The 24,898-nt window shown below is 40.2% G+C and overlaps 2 protein-coding genes across 2 annotated transcripts in view; both read left to right on the forward strand.

Moving 5' to 3' along the window:
• Nucleotides 1-942: 942 nt before the first annotated feature.
• LOC139450483 (layilin-like) lies at nucleotides 943-14,277 on the forward strand. Its single transcript, XM_071232196.1, has 5 exons — nucleotides 943-1,020; nucleotides 1,249-1,399; nucleotides 3,254-3,492; nucleotides 12,293-12,373; nucleotides 13,586-14,277. Exons 1-5 carry the CDS (start codon nucleotides 963-965, stop codon nucleotides 13,765-13,767), a joined length of 711 nt encoding a protein of 236 aa, XP_071088297.1. The 5' UTR covers nucleotides 943-962; the 3' UTR covers nucleotides 13,768-14,277.
• An 8,122-nt stretch (nucleotides 14,278-22,399) lies between these two features.
• LOC139450797 (uncharacterized) overlaps nucleotides 22,400-24,898 on the forward strand; it is a 31,665-nt gene continuing 29,166 nt past the window's right edge. The window contains exon 1 of the mRNA XM_071232638.1: nucleotides 22,400-22,432. The gene's annotated coding sequence lies outside the window, so the exon portion shown is untranslated. The remainder of the gene's footprint in view (nucleotides 22,433-24,898) is intronic.

Here is a 24,898-nt window from a genome sequence, read left to right on the forward strand (position 1 = left end):
TCTGCAATTAATCGAGTCTGGACCAGACAATCCAGTGATTAATATCATGAGCATCAATCCACACAATTGGGATCGATGACATGCATCAACCAAGTCAGCGAGGCTGACCACCCGATCCCGTTAGTCGCCTTTTACGACAAGCATAGTCACCTTTTACGGCAAGCATGGGTTGCTTAATACCTATTCTACCCCGGATCTTCACGGGTCGATTTAAAAAGGGTACGCAGCTATAAAGGTCATATTAAGCAACTCGATAATGGTCTCTCTTGTTTGCAAATATCAGGTTTTGCCCAACTTCCTTGATTACACGAAACACAGTCTCTACATGCAGGAATTATTAACGGTCTATAGCCTATGGGTTGGATCGTTGATGAAGAGTTAAAATCTATGCTACATGTATGTGTTCACGGCCTGATCGTTAAACTAGAACTCGTTGTGAAAATATAAGCGATGGTCGTTGTATTGATTACGTTTAACGCTTGTTTTCCTAAATTGCCTCAATGTTTCAAATATGGGTATCCACTCCCCTGACGTATACTCATTTCAAATAAATATTGGCGCAACACAGACATGCAACTTTTTATGGCAGGTTTGCAATTTCTGTAAGAGAAACACAAAAAGGTATGTTATTATTAAATAAGCATACAGTATATCGTTCATGCTCACAAGGCCTCTTCTTGATTTTATTTGCTCAGCGAATTGTTTGTAATCTAACGCTTTCTGATGGTTCAGTTGCCATAGCGACCTGAATCTTAGGAAACTTGTATGGATTACTGTTAGCGACAACGTATTGCTCATTGAATAAATTATCTGCAAACAGAATCAATTATTTCTCGATAATGTAGCATAGTTAAATGGTAAACACTACTCGCGCTATTGATTCCATCAGTGTCTTTATGCGCACACAGACTTCTGTCAGTTGCCACTGCATTTTGTTGTTGGGATCGCTACGTAGGCCCACCATGTTGATGTGGGTCCTTGCTTTTGGTGTTCTCAACTGTGAAACGTTTGTCCGTGGAGGTAAAACATGTCATTGTTTGTCTTTATTACCTCTTAAGTAATGATTTTTACTTTCCTTTTTATACTTTAAAGAATGTGTAGAGAAGTCGTGTTTTCCGAAGTCAAGCGAATGAATAATATAAACTTATACGCGAGTCCATGCATCATTTGTTTTTGGACCCCTGAAGATCCGGGGTAGAATATGTCTTCAGCAACCCATGTGATGACCAGCTGTTTTGTATTTCTCAGCTCCTGAAGATTACGTTTACGTCTATGGATTTGGCACCTGGCAGCAAGCCAGTGAATCGTGCGCACATTTTGGGATGAACCTGCTTTCTATTGCAAACGAAACAATATTTACAGAGGCAAAAAAATACCTAGCTGGAACTCATGGGCCGGGGTAAGTACTTGTTATTAGATGGAAAAAGGCTGGCATTGGCGTTTAATAAGAAGATACAATGTTTATTTAGATCTTTGCCGAGTCACAGAAATGATATATAAATGCATTTAATGTACAAGTTAAGTTTAAATTTCAAATTATGTATCCAGTTATATCTCAAGTATATACAGAGAAACAGTTTCTTTTCGCCATTTTCTTTCACTGACTTGGGTTTTTAAAAACATCCACTCAGCCACCTGTGTCACATTATAAGTTACATATGCCACTCCGTGGTGTTTAGGACTTTGTAAGCTGAATAGGCTTATAACCCACGATATATTTTTTGAGAAGGTCCATTTCTGTCGAGCGATGTTACAGCTCCAGCATTTGTCGTCTACATTTCAAAACAATCGAACATGCTCTTTCTACGAATATTCAAAGATTTCAATGAGCATCATACGACTCTTGCTCACAAGTTGTCTGATCAAAGTTACACCATTTAAGGCCTCAGTAAAACTATCCAAAAGTTTTATGGTAGACATGTGGAGGAATTTGACACGTCAGTTACACAAATAATGTCCGAAGCAATTCCCTATTTTGACATGTACTATAGGTTCCCGTTTTTGTCAGGTGAACAATTGGCTTGCCTCTGCATGTCTTTGTGACGGCTGACACCGGTGGGGCAGGATACGCTCACCTTTTCGCGAACTCTGGTATCATCCCTATTTAATACTAAGAGTGTTTCATAAATACATGCTCATGATATACATGTAGTTGAAACATACAACCGACGCTCCTTGTAGCAGATATTTCCTATGAATATGGAAATGGTCTGGTCGCCGATGTTTACACTAATGTTTGGCTCGTAAAACCCCGTACACCCTGCTAGTGTCACGTGTAACGGAAATATCATAAGGACCGCCCAGCATGGTAGCTCTATTGCGAAAAGAGTCAGCTGTGACGTGAAACACACGTGACGGCGTGCTACATATTCCGGCGCAGTGGTGACTTAGCATAACACCAGTGCCACAGGCTAATTTGCATATCACTTGACTTTTCTCTTGTTCGTAAAAAAACGCGCTTTTTCAGAAATCAGAATAGGACGGACTAATGCAAGTATTTGGGGACGCTTTACATATTGTTTGGCATAATTTTATACATTGGCTAATACAACTGCGACAGTGAGTTGCATCACAATACATATTTGTACATCAAAGAGACCGTATCGCTAGCTCTCCGAAGGGCTTCGATGACAGCACGTGGAGTCGTACAACCAATGTAAACATAGGATACCTACGCAAATGGAAATAGTTTTTCACGAGTTAGGATATTTTCTCAATGAAAGTTAACCATTCTTTGACATATGTTCATCTAGATATGTAGACTTGTCAAAAATGATACATATGAAAAACATGTAACATCGTGAATTGATGTCACTGTAAGATGTGACGAATTGTCACATGGCGCTGGCCTGTGGCAGAGGTACTATGCTGGTCGCATGGAACTCTGGGTAGGAGAGTGGGCGTGCTAACCAGACAAATCGACTTGGTTTGGTGTCAGCATTGGCCAATCGGAAGAGTTTTTTTTTCTTTTCTTTTTGGCAGAATAATAATTCTTAAGCGCTAACGTTGAATTTTGTTTACTTAAATTATTTTCGTGTATCTTTAGTTATGATAATGTTATAACTGCGTTGCTGTCGTTGTTGAAAATGTAGCGTTCTTGATTTAGTTCTGTTATAGGCAAGACTAGAAGAAACGCATAATCAGGTGGTAATTTTTTAGGAACTGATTTAATATGTATAATAATAAAAACGAAATTACGTTTTTCTATGTTGAACGTCCATCCAACTGAGAACGCCATAACGTTGACTTCCAGGGGTGTAGCCAAAGGATTATGGATAGGTCTACGCTTTGTTGGGAGTGGCACACCAGACTTGAGTAAGTTCCAGTGGGAGGATGGCTCTTCTCCAACGTGGTCAAGCTGGGCAGCCGGTTCCCCGCCCACCTCTATAGCCTCAAGTATGTCGTGTGGGGCTATAGTGACCACTACATCCGCCATGAACTACGAGTGGGAAATGGACCGCTGCAGCAAGAGGAGGGCATTTGTATGCCAAGGTGATTATATTTTCCGTGTTTTAAGGACAGACATAGCACCACATTAACCTTTGCTGTTTCTAATTAATATGCACGGCGAGAGCCTGGGTTCCCCACATGGTCTATAACCCATTGTAGTGTCCCCTGCCATTTGGCTGGAATATTGCCAAAAGGGCCAAACGCAATCAGTACACACTCGAACCATTTCCCTGAATTATTTTTTTATCATCTTGTTTGTTGCTTGCTTGTTTGTTGTGCTAGTGGCTTTCCCCAAAGTGAAAAGCGTCTAAGTGGGTGAGTTGGGTTTAACACCGCTTTTAACAGTGTTCCAGTTATATCACGGCTTGTCAGCTTCATGTTGGAGGAAAGCCCGAAGTGATGCAGGTCTCAGACGTTTACCACTTCGGTGAAACCCACGAGCACGGGTATGGTGCTGACAAATCTAGAAACATAATCGGGTGGAACCGGGATTCGAACCCACAATCAGAGATATCTCGCGTGCCAAAGGGACGCAACTCTGCACAGCGAATCGCGGCGCCTTAGACGACAGGGCCGACCGTGCCCCCCGAAAAGCGTCTAAAACATGCATCACTTCGGACTGGGTTTTTGTATGTCGACAACCTATTTTTTCGATTACATCAGCAAAAATACAAAAAATACACAAGTCCGAAACATAATTATGTTTTGAAGCATTTTCTTGTAACGTGATGATGATTCACTGACAGTTTACACATATTCGAGTTAGCAAGTTGTGATGTAAATTTCACAAAGAACCAATATTTTGCTTGAAGGAGGCGACTAACGAGATCGGGTGGTCAGGCTCGCTGACTTGGTTGATGCATGTCACCGTACCCAATTTGCGCTGATCAATGCTCATGACGTCAATCACTTGATTGTCTGGTCCAGACTCGATTATTTACAGACCGCCGTCATATCGCTGGAATATTGCTGTGTGCGGCGTTAAACAACAAACCAACCAACCAACCAACCATTACAGTCTGATAATGTCCATAGTTGTCACGGAAAAAAATGAAAAACTAAGAGGGTAATTATGTACCAGCGTTAATGGTAAACACTTTTTCTAATAGCTTCCTAAACGTTACCGACGATATCAGTATGCATTATTCAGTGTTGTGTATTCTGAGATCAGGGAAGTGTTTCATAAAAGGCAAAATAAAGCTGAATGAACCGGGAAGAAAATACCTAAATACAACTAAATTGTGAAATCGGTAAATAAGCATACACAATCAGTGAATAATTAATAAATCATATATAATTGAAACACGCATGACTAGGATTCCAACCCTAAAAAAATACAATGAGTCAAATATTATATGTCGGTAATGTCAGTACACTCAGGAATGTCTTGTTTTTTCAGGGGGCACAGGTGGCCCAGTCGTCTAAGGCGCCGCGATTCGCTGTGCAGAGTCGCATCCCTTGGACACGCCAGAAACCTATGATTGTGGGTTCGAATCCCGGTTCGCCCCGATTATGTTTCTAGGTTTGTCAGCACCATACCCGTGCTCATGGGTTTCACCGAAGTTGTAAACGTCTTGAGACCTGCATCACTTCGGTCTTTCCTCCCACATTAAGCTGACACGCCGCGATATAACTGGAATACTGTTAAAAGCGGAGTAAAAACCAACTCACTCACTCACTTGTTTTTATCATAGTAGAATGTCTGACAAAGACGGTTGTTCCGTTCTTGAATCCATGAAATAATGTTAGAAGAAGACAGACAATTCCGCTCCTTCTTAAACTGTCTTCTCTTGGCAAGTAGATGCGTCGCCAGTCAAGTAGAGGCATCGAATCTCCCTCTTCTTGCTCTTATAGATACAGCCAGGATTCTAAAAAACTACTACCTCAAGGGAGTCCCGGAAGTGAACTGACAAGCTACTCACTAACAATCATCAGAAATACTCATCAGAAATGCGGCTGAAACATATGATTGTGGGTTGGAATCCCCGTTCGCCCCGATTATGTTTCTAGGTTTGTCAGCACCATACCCGTGCTCGTGGGTTTCCCCGAAGTGGAAAACTGTTCATTGTCATGTCACATAAGGCCACAAGGTTGCGCTGAACTCAGTATCTCGTGTGACCGCCCTGGGCAGCAATCACGGACTCCTCGGCACTGACTGGATAAGTGTACGAATTTTGTCCTGCGGAATTCTACGCCATTCTGCTTGTAATGCGTTTTCCAGTTGTGGGAGTCTCTGCGGCGTGTTCTGACGGTGACGTACACGTCGATCGAGTTCGTCCCAGATGTTTTCTATTAGGTTGAGATCTGGATATCTCGACGTCCAGGGCAAGCCGTTGATATTGGCATTATGCGGGTTGTCTACCGTGACACGAGCTGTGCGATATCCTCCTCAATCCAGGGATGCGTCCTGCAGTCTCCGTAGCTGTTCCATTGCGATGAAGACGTAGAGGGAACAGTCGAATGTAGCGATCCTGTGCAGGGGTGGTAACTCTTGGTCGGCCGGTTCTCGGTCGGTCTTCAGTGGAATTGGACTGTGTATATCGGTCACAAAGACGATAATTGGTGCTGTGGTGGACGTTGAAGTGGCGTGCAACATTATCCTTTTTGGATACGTCCTATGGCGACGTTCCGATCGGCAGCGCTGAGCCTCGGCACTTTCGAACTTGAAATATGAATATGACAATTGAATGACAATTTATTGGCTTATGCTTGCCCTTTTATAGCCACTGCATTGCAAATTGACAATGGCTGCGTTCTGACGCACCGTTTGTCGAATATCAGGCCACCAACATTGTCCAATAACATATATCCATCAACAGGCCAGGGCAAGATGTAGAGCAGGTGACTACCGTCAACAATGAAGCATGAACCACCAGGAAGTAGATCGTGGACATTGACTTGAGTCTTGCCAGGTGTTTGACCAACTCATGAAGAAGATATGATTCCATTTCAGATCTATCCTTAATCACACATGTGGCCCTCAAGAGTATTCATGTTGAGTTCACTTCTACCTCTAACTCCACGCACTAATGATTGTCACTCGATCGTTCCTCTTCAACTTTATGTCTGCATATGCGTGACGAGTTGTAGTTGAAGCTAACTGGATACCAAGAGAAATTGCTTGTTCTAGTGACTCTTTCGAACGAATCACAGATGGGAATGCATCGGGGCGTGGCTTGTGCCAATTTGGCGATTTTGCTGTCTTGTGATTCCTCGACCACGGACCATACCTACAGAGATCGTCAGCAATCCCATAAGGGGGCACGGGCGGTTCAGTCGTCTAAGGCACCGCAGTTCTCTGCGCATGAAATAAGGGAATAATTTTACTGACTGACTGAAGGTGTAAATTCCAAAAACCTAGTATTCTCTGATCCGTTGAAACGATGAATGATGGACACTTGATTCAAGTATTCAATCCAAAGTTTACCCGTTCTACTTTGATTCGAGGCATTCTCCATTCTCTAATTATCTGGATAAGAGGATTTAACAATTTCGGTAGCCTCAATGTAGAGAGGCTGGACAAATGTGTCAGGGCAAACACCAAGTGAATACTTTCCAGCCAACTGACGTGCAAAACACAAATCCGAATGGACACTGCAAAAAGCCACTCCACAATGAACGTTGTGACACAGGTATATTTAGTGAGAAACTTGTTAGCCAGAACCTATCCAAGCATTTGGCTAACTTCTGGAGGGATGCATTTGACTTTGAAAGATCAAGAGGCCCAAACGTGATGGACCTGAATCTAGATGTAGTGTTTTTTTGTGTGCTTTGATTGGAATTTTACCGAATTAACCTGCAGAAGCAGCTGTCATGATCCTTTGGGGGTAGGAAAGAGCCTGGACAGCCTCCGGAGCTGGAGTGGTGACACATGCAATACCACCCACTGCTCTACTGCAGTTTACCAACAACGCAAGAGTGGCACGAGAGAATCCAGGTGGAAAGTAATGATCGGTCGACTAACAGCCTTGAACGAGATGATAATGGGTCGGGTGGGCAATATAATTAAACTCAGATGTTCGTTCTCACTACAAGCAAACAAAGATCTCAGGTCATCCCATCACGGGTCACGTCAGAACGGCCTTTCATCCGATCCATCAGAGCGTCGCTTACGTAATCGGGAAAGTGACATTTCAATGTGTTTTCTAATCATGCAGCCTCGAAAAGGCGAATACGGGATGTTCCGAACAATATTTACGAGCTGTAGCATTGATTCCGTCAAAGTAATGTCTGTCTCTCGCTTCATTTGGATGAACATTTGAAACGTAAGAGACTTTTCACAGCCCATGGGAGGTGCAGTCATATAATTACGTCAATGTATTTTTACATTCCATAATGTTCTTTTGTTTAGTTTTCAAATTTTGAATCGATAATCTTCAAAGCGTAGTCTGGAATGGAAGTCGCCAGTTAGAAACGAGTACGGTTATGCTTTAGAAAGCTGCATTCTGAATGGCTAATGTTGGTTGGTTGGTTGTTTAACGCCGCACTCAGCACTATTCCAGCGATATGACGGCGGTCTAAACACAATCGAGTCTGGACCAGACAATCCAGTTATTGACATGAGCATCGATCGAAGTAATTTGGATATGATGACAAGCATCAACCAAGTCAGCGAGCTTGACCACCCGATCCGTTAGTCACCTCTTGCTGGAATATTGCTGAGTGCGGCGTTAAACAACAAATAAACAACCAAACTTAGCCAAGTAGCCGACAATTTTACCGATTTGTTTCAGACCAATTAGATTTGGGGGAGTTCACCATTTCATTATGTGAATTCAACCAGTTCAAATAGTTTCAAGAAGAGAATCGCTGCAAATGCAATTGATGCGACCTGGACCTTTGACCGTGCCTTTTTACATGGATCGAAGAAGCAGTGCTAGGTGAAACAAACATTCACAAAATTGATAAAATATTTCTTCGAAGTGATGATTTTTTCATTTATTTGAAAACATTTTGCCACACTTTCAAAAACACTCGTTTTGGAAAAAAACCGATTCCAAGCTTTCGGGCGATGCTACACGTCCGGAAGACCCGAACAGGTTTTACATTGCTGAGTATAATTCCTTTCTTCATCCTTGGTATTCATACATCATGGTGTTTGTATCTTACTGCTGCTGAAGTACAATGTTGACAGTAAACCTTTTAATTGGCAAATGTGATGCTTCTCTTGATATTTATGGCGACTGAAATTGTAAAAAGACACAGCTATAACAAAAATCCGATATTATATGGCAAACAGAAGGGCGAAGTGATTATCACTGATTCAAGCTTTTCTAATGCAGTGCACAATGGAAAAGTAATAATTAACGAAATGTCATATCGATCTGGTATTAATGACCCCACGCATGCATTGTCCCAGCATCGTACTACGAAACGTGAAGATCCGGGGTAGAATAGGTCTTCAGAAACCCATGCTTGCCCTAAAAAGACGACTATGCTTGTCGTAAGAGGCGACTAACGGGATCGAGCGGTCAGGCTCGCTGACTTGGTTGATGCATTGTCATCGATCCCAATTGCGTGGATCGATGCTCATGGTATCAACCACTGGATTATTTACAGACTGCCGTCATATAGCGGGAACATTGCTGAGTGCGGCGTAAAACAACAAATCAACCAACCAACTACGAAAAATCTGGAACATTCTGCTGTAATACACTACAGGGCCTAGATTTTCGAAACGATCTTAGCCCTAAGATTATCGTAAAGTTATCGTAAGGAAATCGTAGGCTATCGTAGGCTATTTTCGAAACTATCGTAGCCCTAAGATATCTTCAGTTTGTCGTAAATCTAAGATAGCCCTATACCTGTCGTAAGTTTATTTTATCTTCATCCAAGATGGCGGCATACTTTTCCATAGATATTTTGCCAAACAATTAGTCCGCTTTACGTTCAAACATTGACATTTCATTTTGTAAAACGGAGTGATTCAAATTGACACTTCGAAAACACGAAGAACGCATCAAGGATTTCACGTCAAAAATGTTCTAATCGCGACAGCGATACACATAACTGTGGTGTCGATAGCTTACAATATATTTATATCCGAGTCAATGCTGAAGAAGTGTGAAACAACATACCTTTTCGATAATTTGGGAAGGATAAAAACGGAAGGTGTCGGCAGGCTACAGTAATGACCGTGACCTTATTGATTGTTTAGGGGGAGCGAATCTTAGTTCAAACTCTAGTTGAGAGTGGTTTCCCTTTGTATTCGCCCGGGACACTTGCTCAATGGTACAGTTTTCATAAAGCGCAGAGTTCCGCTGTTATATTTTCTGAGTCGCATTTGTGTCAATGCTTTAGTCTTTATTTTCGCATTTTATAAAATTATATGAATCTACATATGTAAAAACAACCATAAAGGTTTCGCATAAGTTTTTACATCTAAAATCGTGTGGGACGGGTGGTTTTAATAATTGAATTTTAACTATACAGTGTAGTATTTATTGACTTAACAAGGAAATACATGTGATCAAATATTTGTATACATTATCTAATATTTTTCGTGCAAAAGTAATTGTAATTTGTTTCGTTTTAAATTCAATACCTGCGTTATCTATATCCTCTTGAAAGACAAATATTTGATAAAAAGTGATTAAAAACTGTCTGTCGAACAATTGCATTCTTTGAAAACAGGTGATTAATGGCATATAGATGTATTTACTTATAAATATAACAATTTACTGTAATTTTGACAGCAAAAGTTAAGCACAGATTTTTGTATCGACAAATCAAATAAAAAATGAGTTCCCATGCTCGTTCTGGTTCTCGTCAAAATGTAGCATGGATTGCACATTGTCCAAAATTCACTTTCAAATATATGTTCGCAGAAAAAAAGTTTATGGAATGAAATTTACCGATCAACATAAAATACACATTTTCAACACAACAATCTTTGCATTCAATAAGCCGGTTTTAAAATATTTTGGTCTTTTTAATATTTAAGTCTACATCTTCCCGTTTTATGTTTAAAAAAATATAGATATCCTTGAGACCATTCAGACAATAAAATCGTTGTAACGAATAGGGTCAACGGACAAATACTAGTAAATGATCCTCAGCAATTCTGTCAGACAAACCAAACATCATTGAACTACGTTCTGGAATAGATTTGACACATTACAAAGTATTTTGCTCCTCAGCCAGATTTAAATGAAATCAGACAAATCAGTTTATTAGCTCTACTTAATTTAAAAGGATAGAAAATGACTACATTATATGTATTTTCACGTTAACTTGTGGCGTGTTCAATGAGACAACATAACTTGACATTAAGTTATCTCTCTTTGCGAACGAAAATTAGTGTCACTTTTAAATTTTGAAAATAATTATGGATCTAGATAGATAAAAAAATAATTTCATCATCTAAATACTAATAGCTTGATATTGTATTTAAGTCCTTGGTTTATTCGTGAAATATATTGGATACTTAAGTAACAAAACAAACTTAACAAGCTTAGATTGTCATATAACCTTGCTTGTGGGTGTGCTGCTTCCTGAACAATTTTTGTTTTGAGTGTGTCAACGTATAATGTTGGTGTTTACACTAATATAAACTTGACTTTTGACATAAACATAAAAATATACAGTATACATCACTTAACATCAGACTCGAACACGCATGTTAAATGCTGAACGCATATGCAGTTGGGAAATCCCCGTGACGTCACTGGGAAACACCCCGCTTTTTCAATCTCTAACACAAATGAGTTCTCTGTCCGAGTTACGACAGGTATCGTAACTCTGAACGATCTGCGACAGGTTTACGATAGTTTCGAAAATCTATCTTATCTTAACCTTAAGATATCTTATCTTTGAACGTAAGTTTTTAAGATTTATCTTAGCTAAGATCGTTTCGAAAATCTAGGCCCAGGTAGATAATGTAAATTTGTAACCGACACAAATAACATTATTTCATCATTCACATTGTAGTTTTATTTATGCTGGCTGGAGATACAGAAGACTGATAATACCACATGTATACCACAGCACTTTTTAAAAGCTTTACTTTTGAGCTTTGAGCAAGGGTCGTATGCCGCTCTTTGATATCTTCGTGGAATGAGCGTGCTCCATTTTTCCTAAAAAATTGTGAAATGTGGTCACCAAAGGCTGGAGCTGCTGGAATATTGCTCGACATAAAGGGAAAGTTTAATAATTATAAGATATTTTAGGAACATATTTACAAGTATTCTAAATAAGAAACTTACAATGTTTTGTGATATTTATGATAGAATCCCAGAGTGGCACGCATGTTTTAGGGCTGGGTAAAGCAAAGTTCATAATAAGTTTGTTTTTCAGAGTTTAATCCAAAAATATTTATCAAACGCTAGTGGTAGATCTTACTGTCTCTTTGAAGACTGCAAACGGGCATTTTATTTTGTTAACAGGGTTGTTTATGGCATTTTATTCTAAAGAGAGGTATTCACTGTAAAGTATTTCATGTTCTGACATATATGTATTCTCCTGTAACAATATCAAACCCATGCTTGCCATAAAAGGCGACTATGCTTGTCGTAAGAAGCGACTAACGGGATTGGGTGGTCAGGCTCGCTGACTTGGTTGATATATGTCATCGATCCAAATTGCGTGGAACGATGCTCATGATATTAATCATTGGATTGCCTGGTCCAGACCCGATTATTTACTCACCGCCGTCATATAGCTGGAATATTTCTGAGCCTGACCACCCGATCCCGTTAGTCGCCTTTTACGACAAGCATAGTCCTCTTTTACGGCAATCATGGGTTGCTGGAGACCTATTCTACCCCGGATCTTCACGGGTCTGGTCCAGGGGAATTAATTATAACTCACATGTACAAGAGAACTTATGATTTGTTTTCTTCAGGTACAATCACCAAGCCAGTCACCCCGAGCACGACCATGCTCCTCCACATTGAACCATTCTATAAGAATGCCGAGAAGGGTCGTAAGTATTTATCTTTTAACCTGCACATAAACCCGATTGTAATGACGCAACCTGAAGATGAATTTCTGTGTATACCTTTAAGGAGTGTTTGTTTGTTGTTTAACGCCGCGCACAGCAATATTCCAGCTATATGACGGCGGTGTGTAAATAATCGGGTCTGGACCAGGCAATCCAGTGATTAATATCATGAGCATCGTTCCACGCAATTTGGATCGATGACATATATCAACCAAGTCAGCGATCCTGACCACCCAATATCGTTAGTCGCCTCTTACGACAAGCATGGGTTGCTGAAGACCTATTCTACCCCGGATCTTCACGGGTCTTAATAACATAGAATTACGGTTCTGTCTCTGGAAATATATTAAGTCTTCGTGATATTTACTCCTGTGTATCCCAAGTATACAACAGTAGCAAGAGATGTATAATTGATTGCAATATATGACCACCGTCATTTAGCTGGAATATTGCTGAGTGTGGCGTTAAACAACAACAAAAAAGGCAATAATCGAGTCTGGATCAGCTAATCCAGTGATTGACATTATGAGCTTCATGGGATCGATGACATGCATCAACCAAGTCAGCGAGCCTGACCACCCGATCCCGTTAGTCACCTCTCATAATACCTCCCAACCTCCCTCCACATACGCAGGCGACTATGCTTGTCGTGAAAGGCGACTAACGGGATCGGGTGGTCAGGCTCGCTGACTTGGTTGATGCATGTCATCGATCCCAATTGTGTGGATCGATGCTCATGATGTCAATCACTGGATTGTCTGGTCCAGACTTGATTATTTACAGACCGCCGTCATATAGCTGGAATATTGCTGAGTGCGGCGTTAAACAACCAACCAACCAACCAACCACATACACCCTGCATGTCACAAGCCTGTATTTTGTGCAATTTATTACCTATATCGGCTGATCAATAAATAATTTGGTTTTCCCATGAAAGTTAGTAATGCACAGTCTTATGTATTACGATTCAATATGGCAATACAGAAATGACAACACATGAAGACTTCACATCTTATCGCGCAAGAGACCGTCAATGACATTGTCGCCTTGTCCGGGGACATTTGCGCTGTACCTTTGAACAAGTAAACACCACGAAAATGCAGCCTATCTTCTCCCGGAGGGCTCTCATACATAAAACATAGGAACGTTATTCCGCTTGTACACATATTACAGCTACATTTTTGTGTATTGCAGCTCACGGGGAGACTATGTTTTCTCGAGGCACTATTACAGCCTGGCCCTACATGAGCAACCGTCTGGAGTTCCTGGAGGACTGTCTTGTGACATGCGCAGAGGAGGCTCAGTGTATATCAGCTGTATTCACCGACTCCAAAACACCTCACTGTATCCGCCAACAAGCATCTCCCATAGTGTAACAACGCGCAGGAACATACGGCTTACATACATCACCTTTCGACAGGAGATACCCTTAAAACATAGCAAATGCTAGCAAACCTTTTTTTTCAGCCTGAGAAATGCGGTCATTATATTCTTTTGCAAGAGAAGTTAGTTGCGTTTAACGCCGCGTTTGAACACCTTTCCTGTTATACCACGGCGTGTCACCTAAGTGCGGGAGGAAAGCAGATCTCAGGCGTTTCCCACTTTGGCGAAACCCTAGAAATATATTCGACGTGAACCATGATTCGAGCCCACGATCATATGTTTCTAGTGTGCCCAAGGGATACAACTCTGTACATCTAATTGCGGCGCAAGAAGACTGGGCTACTCCCAGTAACACATTTCCAAGGAGACATGTCAAATGCACATCTGTATGTTAGTGGTATTCTACCAGAATGCAACAATCGACATTTATGCAGGACTTTAGACAAAGATATTTCAGTTAATGTAAATCATCCAAAGGTTTTGTATCATGAATAAAGCCGATGTTGAAACACCCTTCGTCGTCCGTCATCCACGGCTTTCAGGGCATAGGTCCTGGTGTAGTGAGTGAGTGAGTATGGTTTTACGCCGCTTTTAGCAATATTCCAGCAATATCACGGCGGGGGACACCAGAAATGGGCTTCACACATTGTACCCATGTCGGGAATCGAACCCGGGTCTTCGGCATGACGAGCTAACGCTTTAACCACTAGGCTACCCCACCGCCCCAGGTCCTGGTGTAAAAGACGCAGATATATATTGAGATATTATAAGGTGCCGACCATTTGATACTCCGGGACTTAATCTGTTTCCGAAATTGCTGTAAATGATACTTTGTCCCCAGGTTACACCAGGCTTGGTTGATGCATGTCATCGATCCCAATTGCGTGGATCGATGCTCATGATATTATTCACTGGTTTGTCTGGTCCAGACTCGGAATATTTAAAGACCGCTGCCATATAGCTGGAATATTGCTGAGTGCGGCGTTAACCAACCACCAACCATAACCAGTTATGTTTTGATAAATAAGTTGCCAACCCTTGTGATACATATATTCTGGGACTCAATGTTTCCGAAATTGCTGGAAATAATAATATGTTTGTTTGTTGTTTAACGTCACACTCGGTAAATAATTGAGTCTGGACCAGACAATCCAGTGATTGATGTCATGATTTGTTTGTTGCTTAACGAAATTAAAAATTTGCAGTTTATAACGAAACATTTTCAAGAGACTCACAAATGACAAGAAGCGATATCGTCTCCATAAATGACTATCTGTCATTATTTTGCCTTGTCAATGTGGAGCTAACGTAAAAAGGAAGTTAACAGTTTGTGTACGATCTAGAAACGTGCGATAAAGGGAGACAATCTGCGTGGAGGTAACTCTTGTATGACAATAGTTCCGTCAAAGTGTTCAGAGAAATAAAACTTTTCTCAACTTCAGAAAACCACACTGAAGTATATAATGAAATCAATTGCTCAATGTTTGTTTTTAAAAAAATGTTGCAACCACCCATTAATTATGTTTGAAGCTATGTTGTCTCAAACATCCCCTCCCCTGAATATTAAAGGGTTGGTTTCACATTAATGACTATTACAAAATTGGTAACAATCTGTTCCAGCGAGGGGTCCCCACAACCATATGGAGCAGCAATACGAGATATTTACTTGCTTTGAGTATGTGCAACATGTAGAAGAAAAACTCGCCACTTCATTTATCACCTTCGTGTAACATACAAGATGCGGAAGGTGCTGACAAATCAAGGGTCATAATCAGGGCAAATCTGCTATTCGAATATACGATCAGCGGATCCTGCAATCCAAGGGACGTAAATCGGCTGACGAAATGGCGGCCGACACTATCGACCATGTGGTTGTTGTAACCCTCCTGATAGTGTACCAATCAACAATCATTCGGTAATTGTTCAGTTTAACCGAAATGCTAATATAGATAGGTCAACTTGTTAGATTAAGCAAATACTACACAAATCAACTATTTACGAGAGAGGAGTCCTCAATCATGGGTCAGGTGGTAGAAGAGATGAATGAAAAACACCCAGCTCTTTTTCTCAAAATATACATATATCTGTAAACTGCGGTATTTGAGTTTGAGCTTTGTTTGTGACTGGCCAGGGGTATGTCATCTCCGACGATAAGGCGTACGGACATTGGTTTGGCCCGCGAAGTCCCCTAACATGTCTCCAATAGAGCATCTGTGGGATGTTCTCAGAGGGAGGTTGTACCTTAGAGACCAAGCACCCGCCAACGTGGCCCATCGTGGGGTAGCTTTTCAGATGGAATGGCAGGAAATACCAAGATGCAGGTTACTCAACAGCATAGCATCATGGTGTCCTGCATGTTTCTCCCAGCATGGCTTACCCACAAGCTATAGATCTACACGTCAAAACTTAATTTTACAGACATTTAATGTAATTTTTTTTTCATAATTTCATCAGCTCCCTTATTTTCTGTCGGTGGTGTATATGGCAAAGTGGCATATCACAGGGAATGGGTGTTGCTTCGTTCGCGCCTGTGTTGCAAGAGCGTTTTCAAGTAATTTCATTATCTTGTAAGAAAGGATGAACTTTCACACAGCACATGGATTATGTTTGTTCGAATAACAGAAAAACAAACCACTGTCACATTTCTGCTCTTGTGTGTCAACGAAGTCGATGTCAGTCAAGAAACATACTGTTCACCCCGACCTCCCACACGTAGCATAGGTATATTGTGACCGTGTCAACATGCAGATTGCCCCCCTTCCCTCCTGAAAAGCAAACACTGTTCCGTTGTATTATTCATTGTATTAGAACATCACATGTGTATTCGTTAGTGTGATAGTTTATCGCCTTTGACCAACTGGGGAGAGTCGTTGTAAATACGGGAGCACGGGTGGCCCAGTCGTCAAGGGCGCCGCAATTCGCTGTGCAGAGTTGCGTCCCTTGGGCACGCCAGAAACCTATGATTGTGGGTTCGAAACCCTGTTCGCCCCGAATATGTTTCTGTGGCAGAACCATACCCGTGCTCGTGGGTTTCATCGAAGTGGTAAACGTCTAAGACCTGCATCACTTCGGGCTTTCCTCCCATATTAGTGAGTGAGTGCCCATATTAAGCTGACACGCCGTGATATAACTGGAATACCGTGAAAAGCAGCGATAAACCCAACTCACTCACTCGTTGTAAATACTCATTATGTCATTCATTGCAATTATGTGACGTATATCTGTGATGCTCCGCTGTCTTCTGGTTGGGGTCAAATAAACACGTAACAATGACATTTTACGTTCGCTTCATTAGATACCTGTAGGGAGCTTACGTGCATTGCTGAGAGACAGATTGGATGGTTGTGATTGTCGACATAAAAGAATAACCTATTTTTCTCAGAATACACAATCTGTTTCAAAAGCAAGAGAATTCCTATCGGGGGGACACTAGAAATGTAACAACACTCAACCACCATGGCTGGATATTGAAGTTGGAACCGTGAAACAGAACACATGTCCTTCAATTACAAAAGTGTTTGGATACCTTGGATGTGCTTCGATGAAAAAAGTGGAATGAGGGTAACTTAACAAAGAACCCCCAGAAACTGTGGCTCTGTTATTTATGCTATGAAAACTTGTATGTAAAGCATAAACATATGGGGAAGGCTACCGGTAAAACAACCACATGGTCGAATAAGGAGTAATAAGCTAAAATAGAGTAAAAAATGTGATTTTTTTGGTATGCTACATGAGTGAAAAAAGACTTAATTGTTACGTATGGACTGTAATAATTATGAAATCTGTCCATTAACGCCATTAAAAATTGAAATTGTTTAGAGTTATCATAGAGGTACCACATTGTCAGACGCACATTTATGCAGCATTAAGTGAGAACAGCGACGCTGCAGAATACGCAGGGAAAGCAATATTTTACGTTCGCCTCATCGGGCACTTGTCATCATTCCTCACAGCGTTACAGCGATCGCGATCTGTTTCTCACTACCCCACATAAGCTCTGTTTGTTTGTTGTTTAACGCCGCACTCAGCAATAACCGAGCTATATGATGGCGATCTGTAAATAAACGAGTCTGGACCAGACAATCCAGTGACTGACATCATGAGCATCGATCCACACCATTGGGGTACGATGACATGCATCAACCAAGTCAGAGAGTCTGACCACCCGATCCCGACATATACTCTGACAAAGCTTCCGGTGGAGGTTCATGGGACTCAACATTTGAACATGAATAATACAATATGTCGACGGCAATGCGACTCAAAGACAGTATTTTTGTGTTTGTATGTTAAGAAAGGAATAATTTCGATCACGATCAGGGCTCCCTCAAGGCAGCATACTATCAGTCGCACTTTTCAGCATAAAAATGAATAGTCTCACTAAAGTATTAAACAATAACGTTGATGGTTCACTTTCTGTAGACGATTTCAACATTTCTTGTCGTGGTAATAATATGAATACAATAGAAAGACAGCTACAGCTCTGTCTAAGCAAAATTTAAAAATGGGCGAACTAAAACGGCTTCAAATTTCTAAATCCAAAACAAACTGTATTCACTTTTGTCGTAAGTACAAACTTCACAAGGATCCAGATTTATTTTAAGATGGTACTCCTATCAAGGTAGGAGAGGAGGCCAAGTTCCTGGGCCTCATATTTGACCGTCATCTCAAATTCTTACCACACATCAAATATCTCAAGGCAAAGTGCCCGAAGGCTCTCGACTTGTTAAAAGTCGTTTCAAATTCCGAGTGGGAAGTGGATCAGACGACCCTCCTTCACTTGTACAGATCGTTAATACGCTCTAAACTAGACTATGGTTCCATTGTCTATGGTGGAGCGTGCAAAAACAATTTAGAAAAAATAGACACAATACACCATCAGGGCCTAAGGCTCTGCCTTGGAGCTTCTAGGACCTCTCCCGTGGACAGTTTGTATGTGGAGGCAATATATTACTAAATTGCGCTCAAATAAATCCAATCCAGCATACAATTGTGTTTTCCACTTTCAGTATGAAAACCTATTTCGAAATATATCAAACCTGGTTCCGCCACTTGGAATCAGAATTCAACCACACATCACCGCAGCTACAATAGATCTTAATATTATATCACCTTACCGTCTTCTCCTCTCTGGCAGATGGTGAAGCCAGAAGTAGACCTCACTCTAACTCAGCTTAAAAGTCAGAAACTAATCCGTTGGTATATAAACAATCTTATAACCAATTACGCACCAAATATAATTCTCACAGATCCATTTTTACAGACGGTTTCAAGGATGGCGGCCAAGTTGCAAGTGCCACCATCACTGGATCCAGAACTGTCTCCTCAAGAATACCAGATTCAAGTTGAATTTTTACTGCTGAGGTCAAAGCTATCTTTACAGCGTTGACCTATATCACACATCAAAACCAATCTAAAAAGTTCATCATCTTCTCCGATTCATTGTCATGCCTTCAGGCACTTAAAGTGTCTCCTATATAATCCTAGACATTTTAGAACTTTTCAATGATTTTTCTACTTGCCAATGCGACATTGTCGTCTTTTGCCGGTTACCAAGTCATGTAGGCATAACAGTTAAACTCAAAAGCCGATGCTGCAGCTAAAGCATCTCTTGACAAACCGTTATCTCCACTACTTATTTGCTTAAGACAGATGAGGACTAACCTCCTAAGTGTATCCCTTGTGTTGAAAGGTTCACCGTCAAGCATATATTGCTAGACTGTGTGGACTTTGCAATCGCAAGGAATTCACATTATCAAAGTGTAAATCTAAAAGATCTCTTTTCCCGTGTCAGCGGGCATCTCATCATAAATTACTTGAAAGAAATTGGTCTGTATAATAAATTTCAAATATGTTTGTGAATAATTAAATGCTTGTTTTTAAATTTGGTGTGATGCTACTATTAACTGACGTTATTCTGTCCAGGAGGTTAAAGTACCGTAAAAATATTGTCCCCCTGTGTGTAATCCTATCATAATCAATGTAACTATCACCAAGCAGTATTTTTAAGCCAACTCGTTGATGAGTATTTTTTAATATTGGCTAGCATTGTGCACAACCACCAGTGGCTGAAGTGATGACGTAAATCCTGCTAGGGTATCATGCAGGAAGCAGAGGTACTGTAAGTTCCCATGATCCCCAGCGAGGTGGCCTAGCTTTGGTTTTTACTGGTGGCCTTTTGCCCGTGTTTTAAAACTGTATATATAATATTGTTATGCTCAAATATGTTTCATAAATTGTTTCTAATTATATTATGCTCAAATATGTTTTACAACTTGTTTTTAAATAAAACTTTGCATTAATGACTAAATTGTAAACATATTAACTTTGTCTCGTCGCTATATGGCTGAAATAATGCCGATGCACTTTTAACTCACTCACTAAGAAAGGGAATGTATGACAACTCAATTATTGTCCAAAATAATGACAATTATGTTTTTGTTATAATTAACGCTCTTCTAAATGTAAAGTGTGTATTACGACTGGTCCCTTTAAATCAAAAGATGTATTTGTCTCCGGCATCCTTGTCTATATTAAATAAAATGACAATTATGAGTATAGAAAGCTCTTCTTGAAACAACCATTCAAATTTTTTTTACCAGATACCTGCGGTTTTGCAATGATACATGTTTGTGATGCGAAAAAAGTTTTTTTTCATAATTATTTCAAAGTTATCTATGTATCTCTCGAACGATAAATTCATGTATCATTAAAAATAAACATTAAATAAGTATCTGCTTGAATGAGAAATGTTTAAGTTTAGCGATTACAATACTGATGAGAGTTAGGCATCTATGCTTGTCGTAAGAGGCGACTAACGGGATCGGGTGGTCAGGCTCGCTGACTTGGTTGAAGCATGTCTTCGATCCCAGTTGCGTGGATCGATGTTCATGACATCAATGACTGGATTGTCTGGTCCAGACTCGATTATATTCAGATCGTACAGCTGAAATATTTCTGAGTGCGGCGTTAAACAACAAACAAACAAGAAAGCTAGCATACCACAATTGTAGGTTTGCGTCCACCATTATTGTTGGAAATATGCATCTCAGTTTCATATGTTGATTCCAACCTCCTGAATGTCAATCAGGTTTTTGAAGTTCGCAAATGGGCGTGTGATGTCAATCAAGATATGCAAATACTGCCTGAATGACGACGGTTGGTACGTATAAGCTGATTGGTCATTATCCCCTCGGTGTTTAATTGGGACATGCGTCTTATATACGATTCTAACAAGGTTTCAGCCTGTGAGAAATAGAAGACGGGATCTATCGATTTGAGCCAGGCACTCTCTGAGCCTACAGTGTTGTGAAGTGTATCCACTCGTTAGTTTCTGCCAAGGTAAGGACATATCTTATCATTATGTCGAACACATGGTTTTTTGTTGTTGTTGTTGTTGTTGTTTAACGCCGCACTAAGCAATATTCCAGCTATATGACGGCGGTCTGTAAAATAATCGAGTCTGGACCAGACAATCCAGAGATTGACATCATGAGCATCGATCCACGCAATTGAACACATGGGTAATTCCATTACTCGACCCGTGAAAATCCGCGGTAGAATAGGTCTTCAGCAACCCATGCTTGTCGTAAAAGGCGACTATGCTTGTCGTGAGAGGCGACTAACGGGATCGGGTGGTCAGGCTCTCGCTGACTTGGTTGAAACATGCTCATGATATCGATCACTGGATTGTCTTGTCCAGACTCGATTATTAACAGACCGCAGTCATATACCTGGAATATTGCTGAGTGCGGCGTAAAACAACAAACCAACCAACCAACCATAACATTACTCAATTACTAGCTTGGTTTTGGGGACTGTAACACTTGTCAATTCGGAGTTTTTAGGATTACGGTCGGAATATACATTTTGACTTTATGTTTGGTTGAAGACTACATTTTCCCCGTGATCATCAGAGGCTCTGACTTAAAACTGTAAAACTCTCTCTATTAATATTTCGAATATTATTTTATTATATAATATATTTATTATATTTGTGTAATGTGCTTCGTAATAAGTAAATTGTGAATGAAGTAAAATATCTTCAATTTTGTACATATTGAAATACATTAATTATAAGAGAGAATTCACTTTGAAACGTCCATAATCACCAAAATTACAGTTATGGGCGTGCTTTCAATTGTGACACCAGGGGTGAACACACACGCTACATTGACATTTTGGCATGTTCATGTTTTTTCAATGAAATCACGCATTTTCTGAAGTCAGTATGGCATATTTTACCATTTGAACACTTACAGGAGTCTTTTATCTGTTGCAAACCGAAATTGTTTCAGATTTGGTAAAAAACATAACTTTGCATTAAATCTTATTCAATGTCACACGAACTTTTGTTGTTCATTATACTTTACTTCCTTTGTCGGTGGGTATTTTATGATGATAATTTCTCATCGCATTATGGCTGAAATATTGCAGATGTGGTTTACAATTTTATCTCACTCACATACTGCGTCTATGTGTCTATGTGTATACTAAGTCTTTGTGAACGCAAATGATAGATATTATTGGTTGCCGAAGGAAACCATCATATAATAAATGCCTACCCCATCAATATGTAGTAAGTCAAGGAATATTCATCATCACATCATTTCTTCTTCCAGATGAGGTCAGTGTTGCTGGTTCTCTTGCTCTGTGCGGGTAAGTTATTTGTTTCTTGTCGGATAATTATCAGCACATGTATCAGAGAGTAGACATGATTATGCACCTATAATCCTGTCCATATATATTTGTTTGTTTAATGTTGAACGCCGCACTCAGCAATATTCCAGCTATATGACGGCGGTCTGTAAATAATCGAGAATGGACCAGACAATCCAGTGTGTGGCATCATAAGCATCGATCCACGCAATGGATATCGTTGACCTGCATCAACGAGAGCCTGACCACCAGATCCCGTTAGTCGCCTCTTACGACAAGCATAGTCGCCTTTTACGGCAAGCATGGGTTGCTGAAGACCTATTCTACCCCAGACATAAGTATATGCAAATACATGTACATGTAGATTTGTATATGACATGAGGCAATGCAAGTTGATCATAAGTCAAATATTCATGTAATATTCAACGACAGCATTACAATAGCAGGAATATATTTCAAACTGGTGTACATGTACCTTCAATTCATTCAGTGTAGCATCATAGTATACAGTGTACATGTATGTATGGATGGTATTGCGATGGCCCGCAAAGCGTTGATGATGTGAGAGTGCCACAAAACACCTAATTAGTGCCGTAAAACAATAAAGTAGCTTCGCAGAAATCCGTGGATTATTTGCAATTTATTCATTTCTTTTGCAAATTATTCGTATTTTTTTTGGAAATTATTCGCATTTTTTTTCATTTTATTCGCAAATTTTTGGCTGTTTTACTGCAGAACACGATATCAAACGTTTGAGTTGTGGTGTACGTTGAGACATACTTGATTCCTAGGGCACCAACGCCGGGACCGGCAACTTTGTGGCTGTTGTGGCATGGACACAGTGGCTTAAATATGTTGGGATAATCCAGCGGCGTGACAGATGGTTGATTTGATGTTGCCATCTTTCATCCCAGAAAGAAACTATTCCACCAATCGATTATTGATTCACAGCAATTACAAAAGTGATAAAGCACAGTCGGCGCCTTTGATGTTTTAGCGAAGCATCTTTGTGTACATAGCGTGTACACTGACTGAGGCAATTTACATGGCTGCACCTCGCGTAGAACGAAACCACAATCTATTATTGGTCCATATGACTGTATGAACTGCTGTTTTTCCGTTGTTGAAACTTTAAGATTATGGCCCCGGTAGTGTCCTTTTCTGAATATCCACTAACTAACTATACTAGGGTCAATGCTAGTCCTATTTCAATCTTCTTTAAAAGATAAAATCAATAGTTTGAATAAATATACGTGCTCAATGGACGCGGACATTTATATTATTATTTCATGAATGACCGTCTGAAATTGTCTAACGTTTGTAAAGATCGTATAAGGAAAACCATTATGTTACGGCAGGTATATAACGTGCCTTGTGTTTAATTAAGATAAAAGGGACAAAACCCTTTCTATAGCCACAAGAAACTTCTGCTAAATCAGAGCCGATTGTACGATTCCCACTGTATCATAACCACGTATCACGAACACATTGAAAGGCAAGTCAACTGTTCACCTAAAAAACAACAACACGTGAGCACGTTGTGGAAGTCAAAATAGGGAATTTCATCGGACATAATTGTTGTTACTGATGAGTCAGATTTGCAAAATGTCCTTCACATGCCTACAATAAAACGTTGTGAAAGCTTTGCTGAGGCCTTGAATGTTGAAACTTTGATCAAACAATTTTTGTGCAAGAGTCGTATGAGGCTCTTTGAATCTCCGATCGTACCACACAAATTGTGAAATGTTGACACCAAAAGCTGGAGCTGTTGGAGTTTTGGCAGTATTTCATGTAACTTTATTTCTGATTAAAGCAAGTGACAGCGAGTATAATGTTGAGTTATGGTAGAGACCTTGATTTAGAGTTATCTCCCTTGGCAGTGTATGGCCCACAAAGCGTGCCAGTGCCTAACTGTAGCATCCAGCGTAAAAAGTTTAACACAGATAAGAATAATATTGGAAGTCTAATACGCCTTTAAATAGTGCTCATTACCACCAAATATCTAACAACTGTAAAAGGTCTATTGATAAACGGATTAAAAGTTTCAAAAATAATATATATAACGCCTTTCGCCCCACCCCAAACCCCAAATTTCACCAGATTTACGCCTACTTCACAGAAATTAATGAACACTCTACATATGATACAACCATCGATGACAACCTGCTAGACAACCTTACATTATATACTAAAGTTCTTACAATAAAGATGTCGGCCAAGAAATTACAATTGTAATTAAAGGTCTGGATTTTTTTAGATAATGATTACTTTATAGTTGCAATAGACACCATTGTCCCGTTTCGTTAAAATATCTCTGGGTTGTTGCCAGATACAAGGCTTACGGGGATTGTGAACCAGAAAAGGCAAGGGCAATCGCCTAGACCCTAATTCATACAGGCTTATAGTTACTTTGGCAAACTTTTAACCCGGTTACTAATATAAATTTGTTAATGATAATAATATTTT

Source organism: Haliotis cracherodii, unplaced genomic scaffold (genome assembly GCF_022045235.1).
Source record: "Haliotis cracherodii isolate W230 unplaced genomic scaffold, xgHalCrac1.p SCAF_8, whole genome shotgun sequence".
NCBI lineage: Eukaryota > Metazoa > Mollusca > Gastropoda > Lepetellida > Haliotidae > Haliotis > Haliotis cracherodii.

Bases quoted from the DNA above. Each gene is read 5' to 3' on its own strand.
- LOC139450483 (XM_071232196.1), top strand. From the start codon at position 963: ATGTTGATGTGGGTCCTTGCTTTTGGTGTTCTCAACTGTGAAACGTTT. The intron at 1,021-1,248 runs GTAAAACATGTC...TGTATTTCTCAG, and splicing joins TGAAACGTTTGTCCGTGGAG to CTCCTGAAGATTACGTTTAC. The intron at 12,374-13,585 runs GTAAGTATTTAT...TGTGTATTGCAG, and splicing joins TAAGAATGCCGAGAAGGGTC to CTCACGGGGAGACTATGTTT.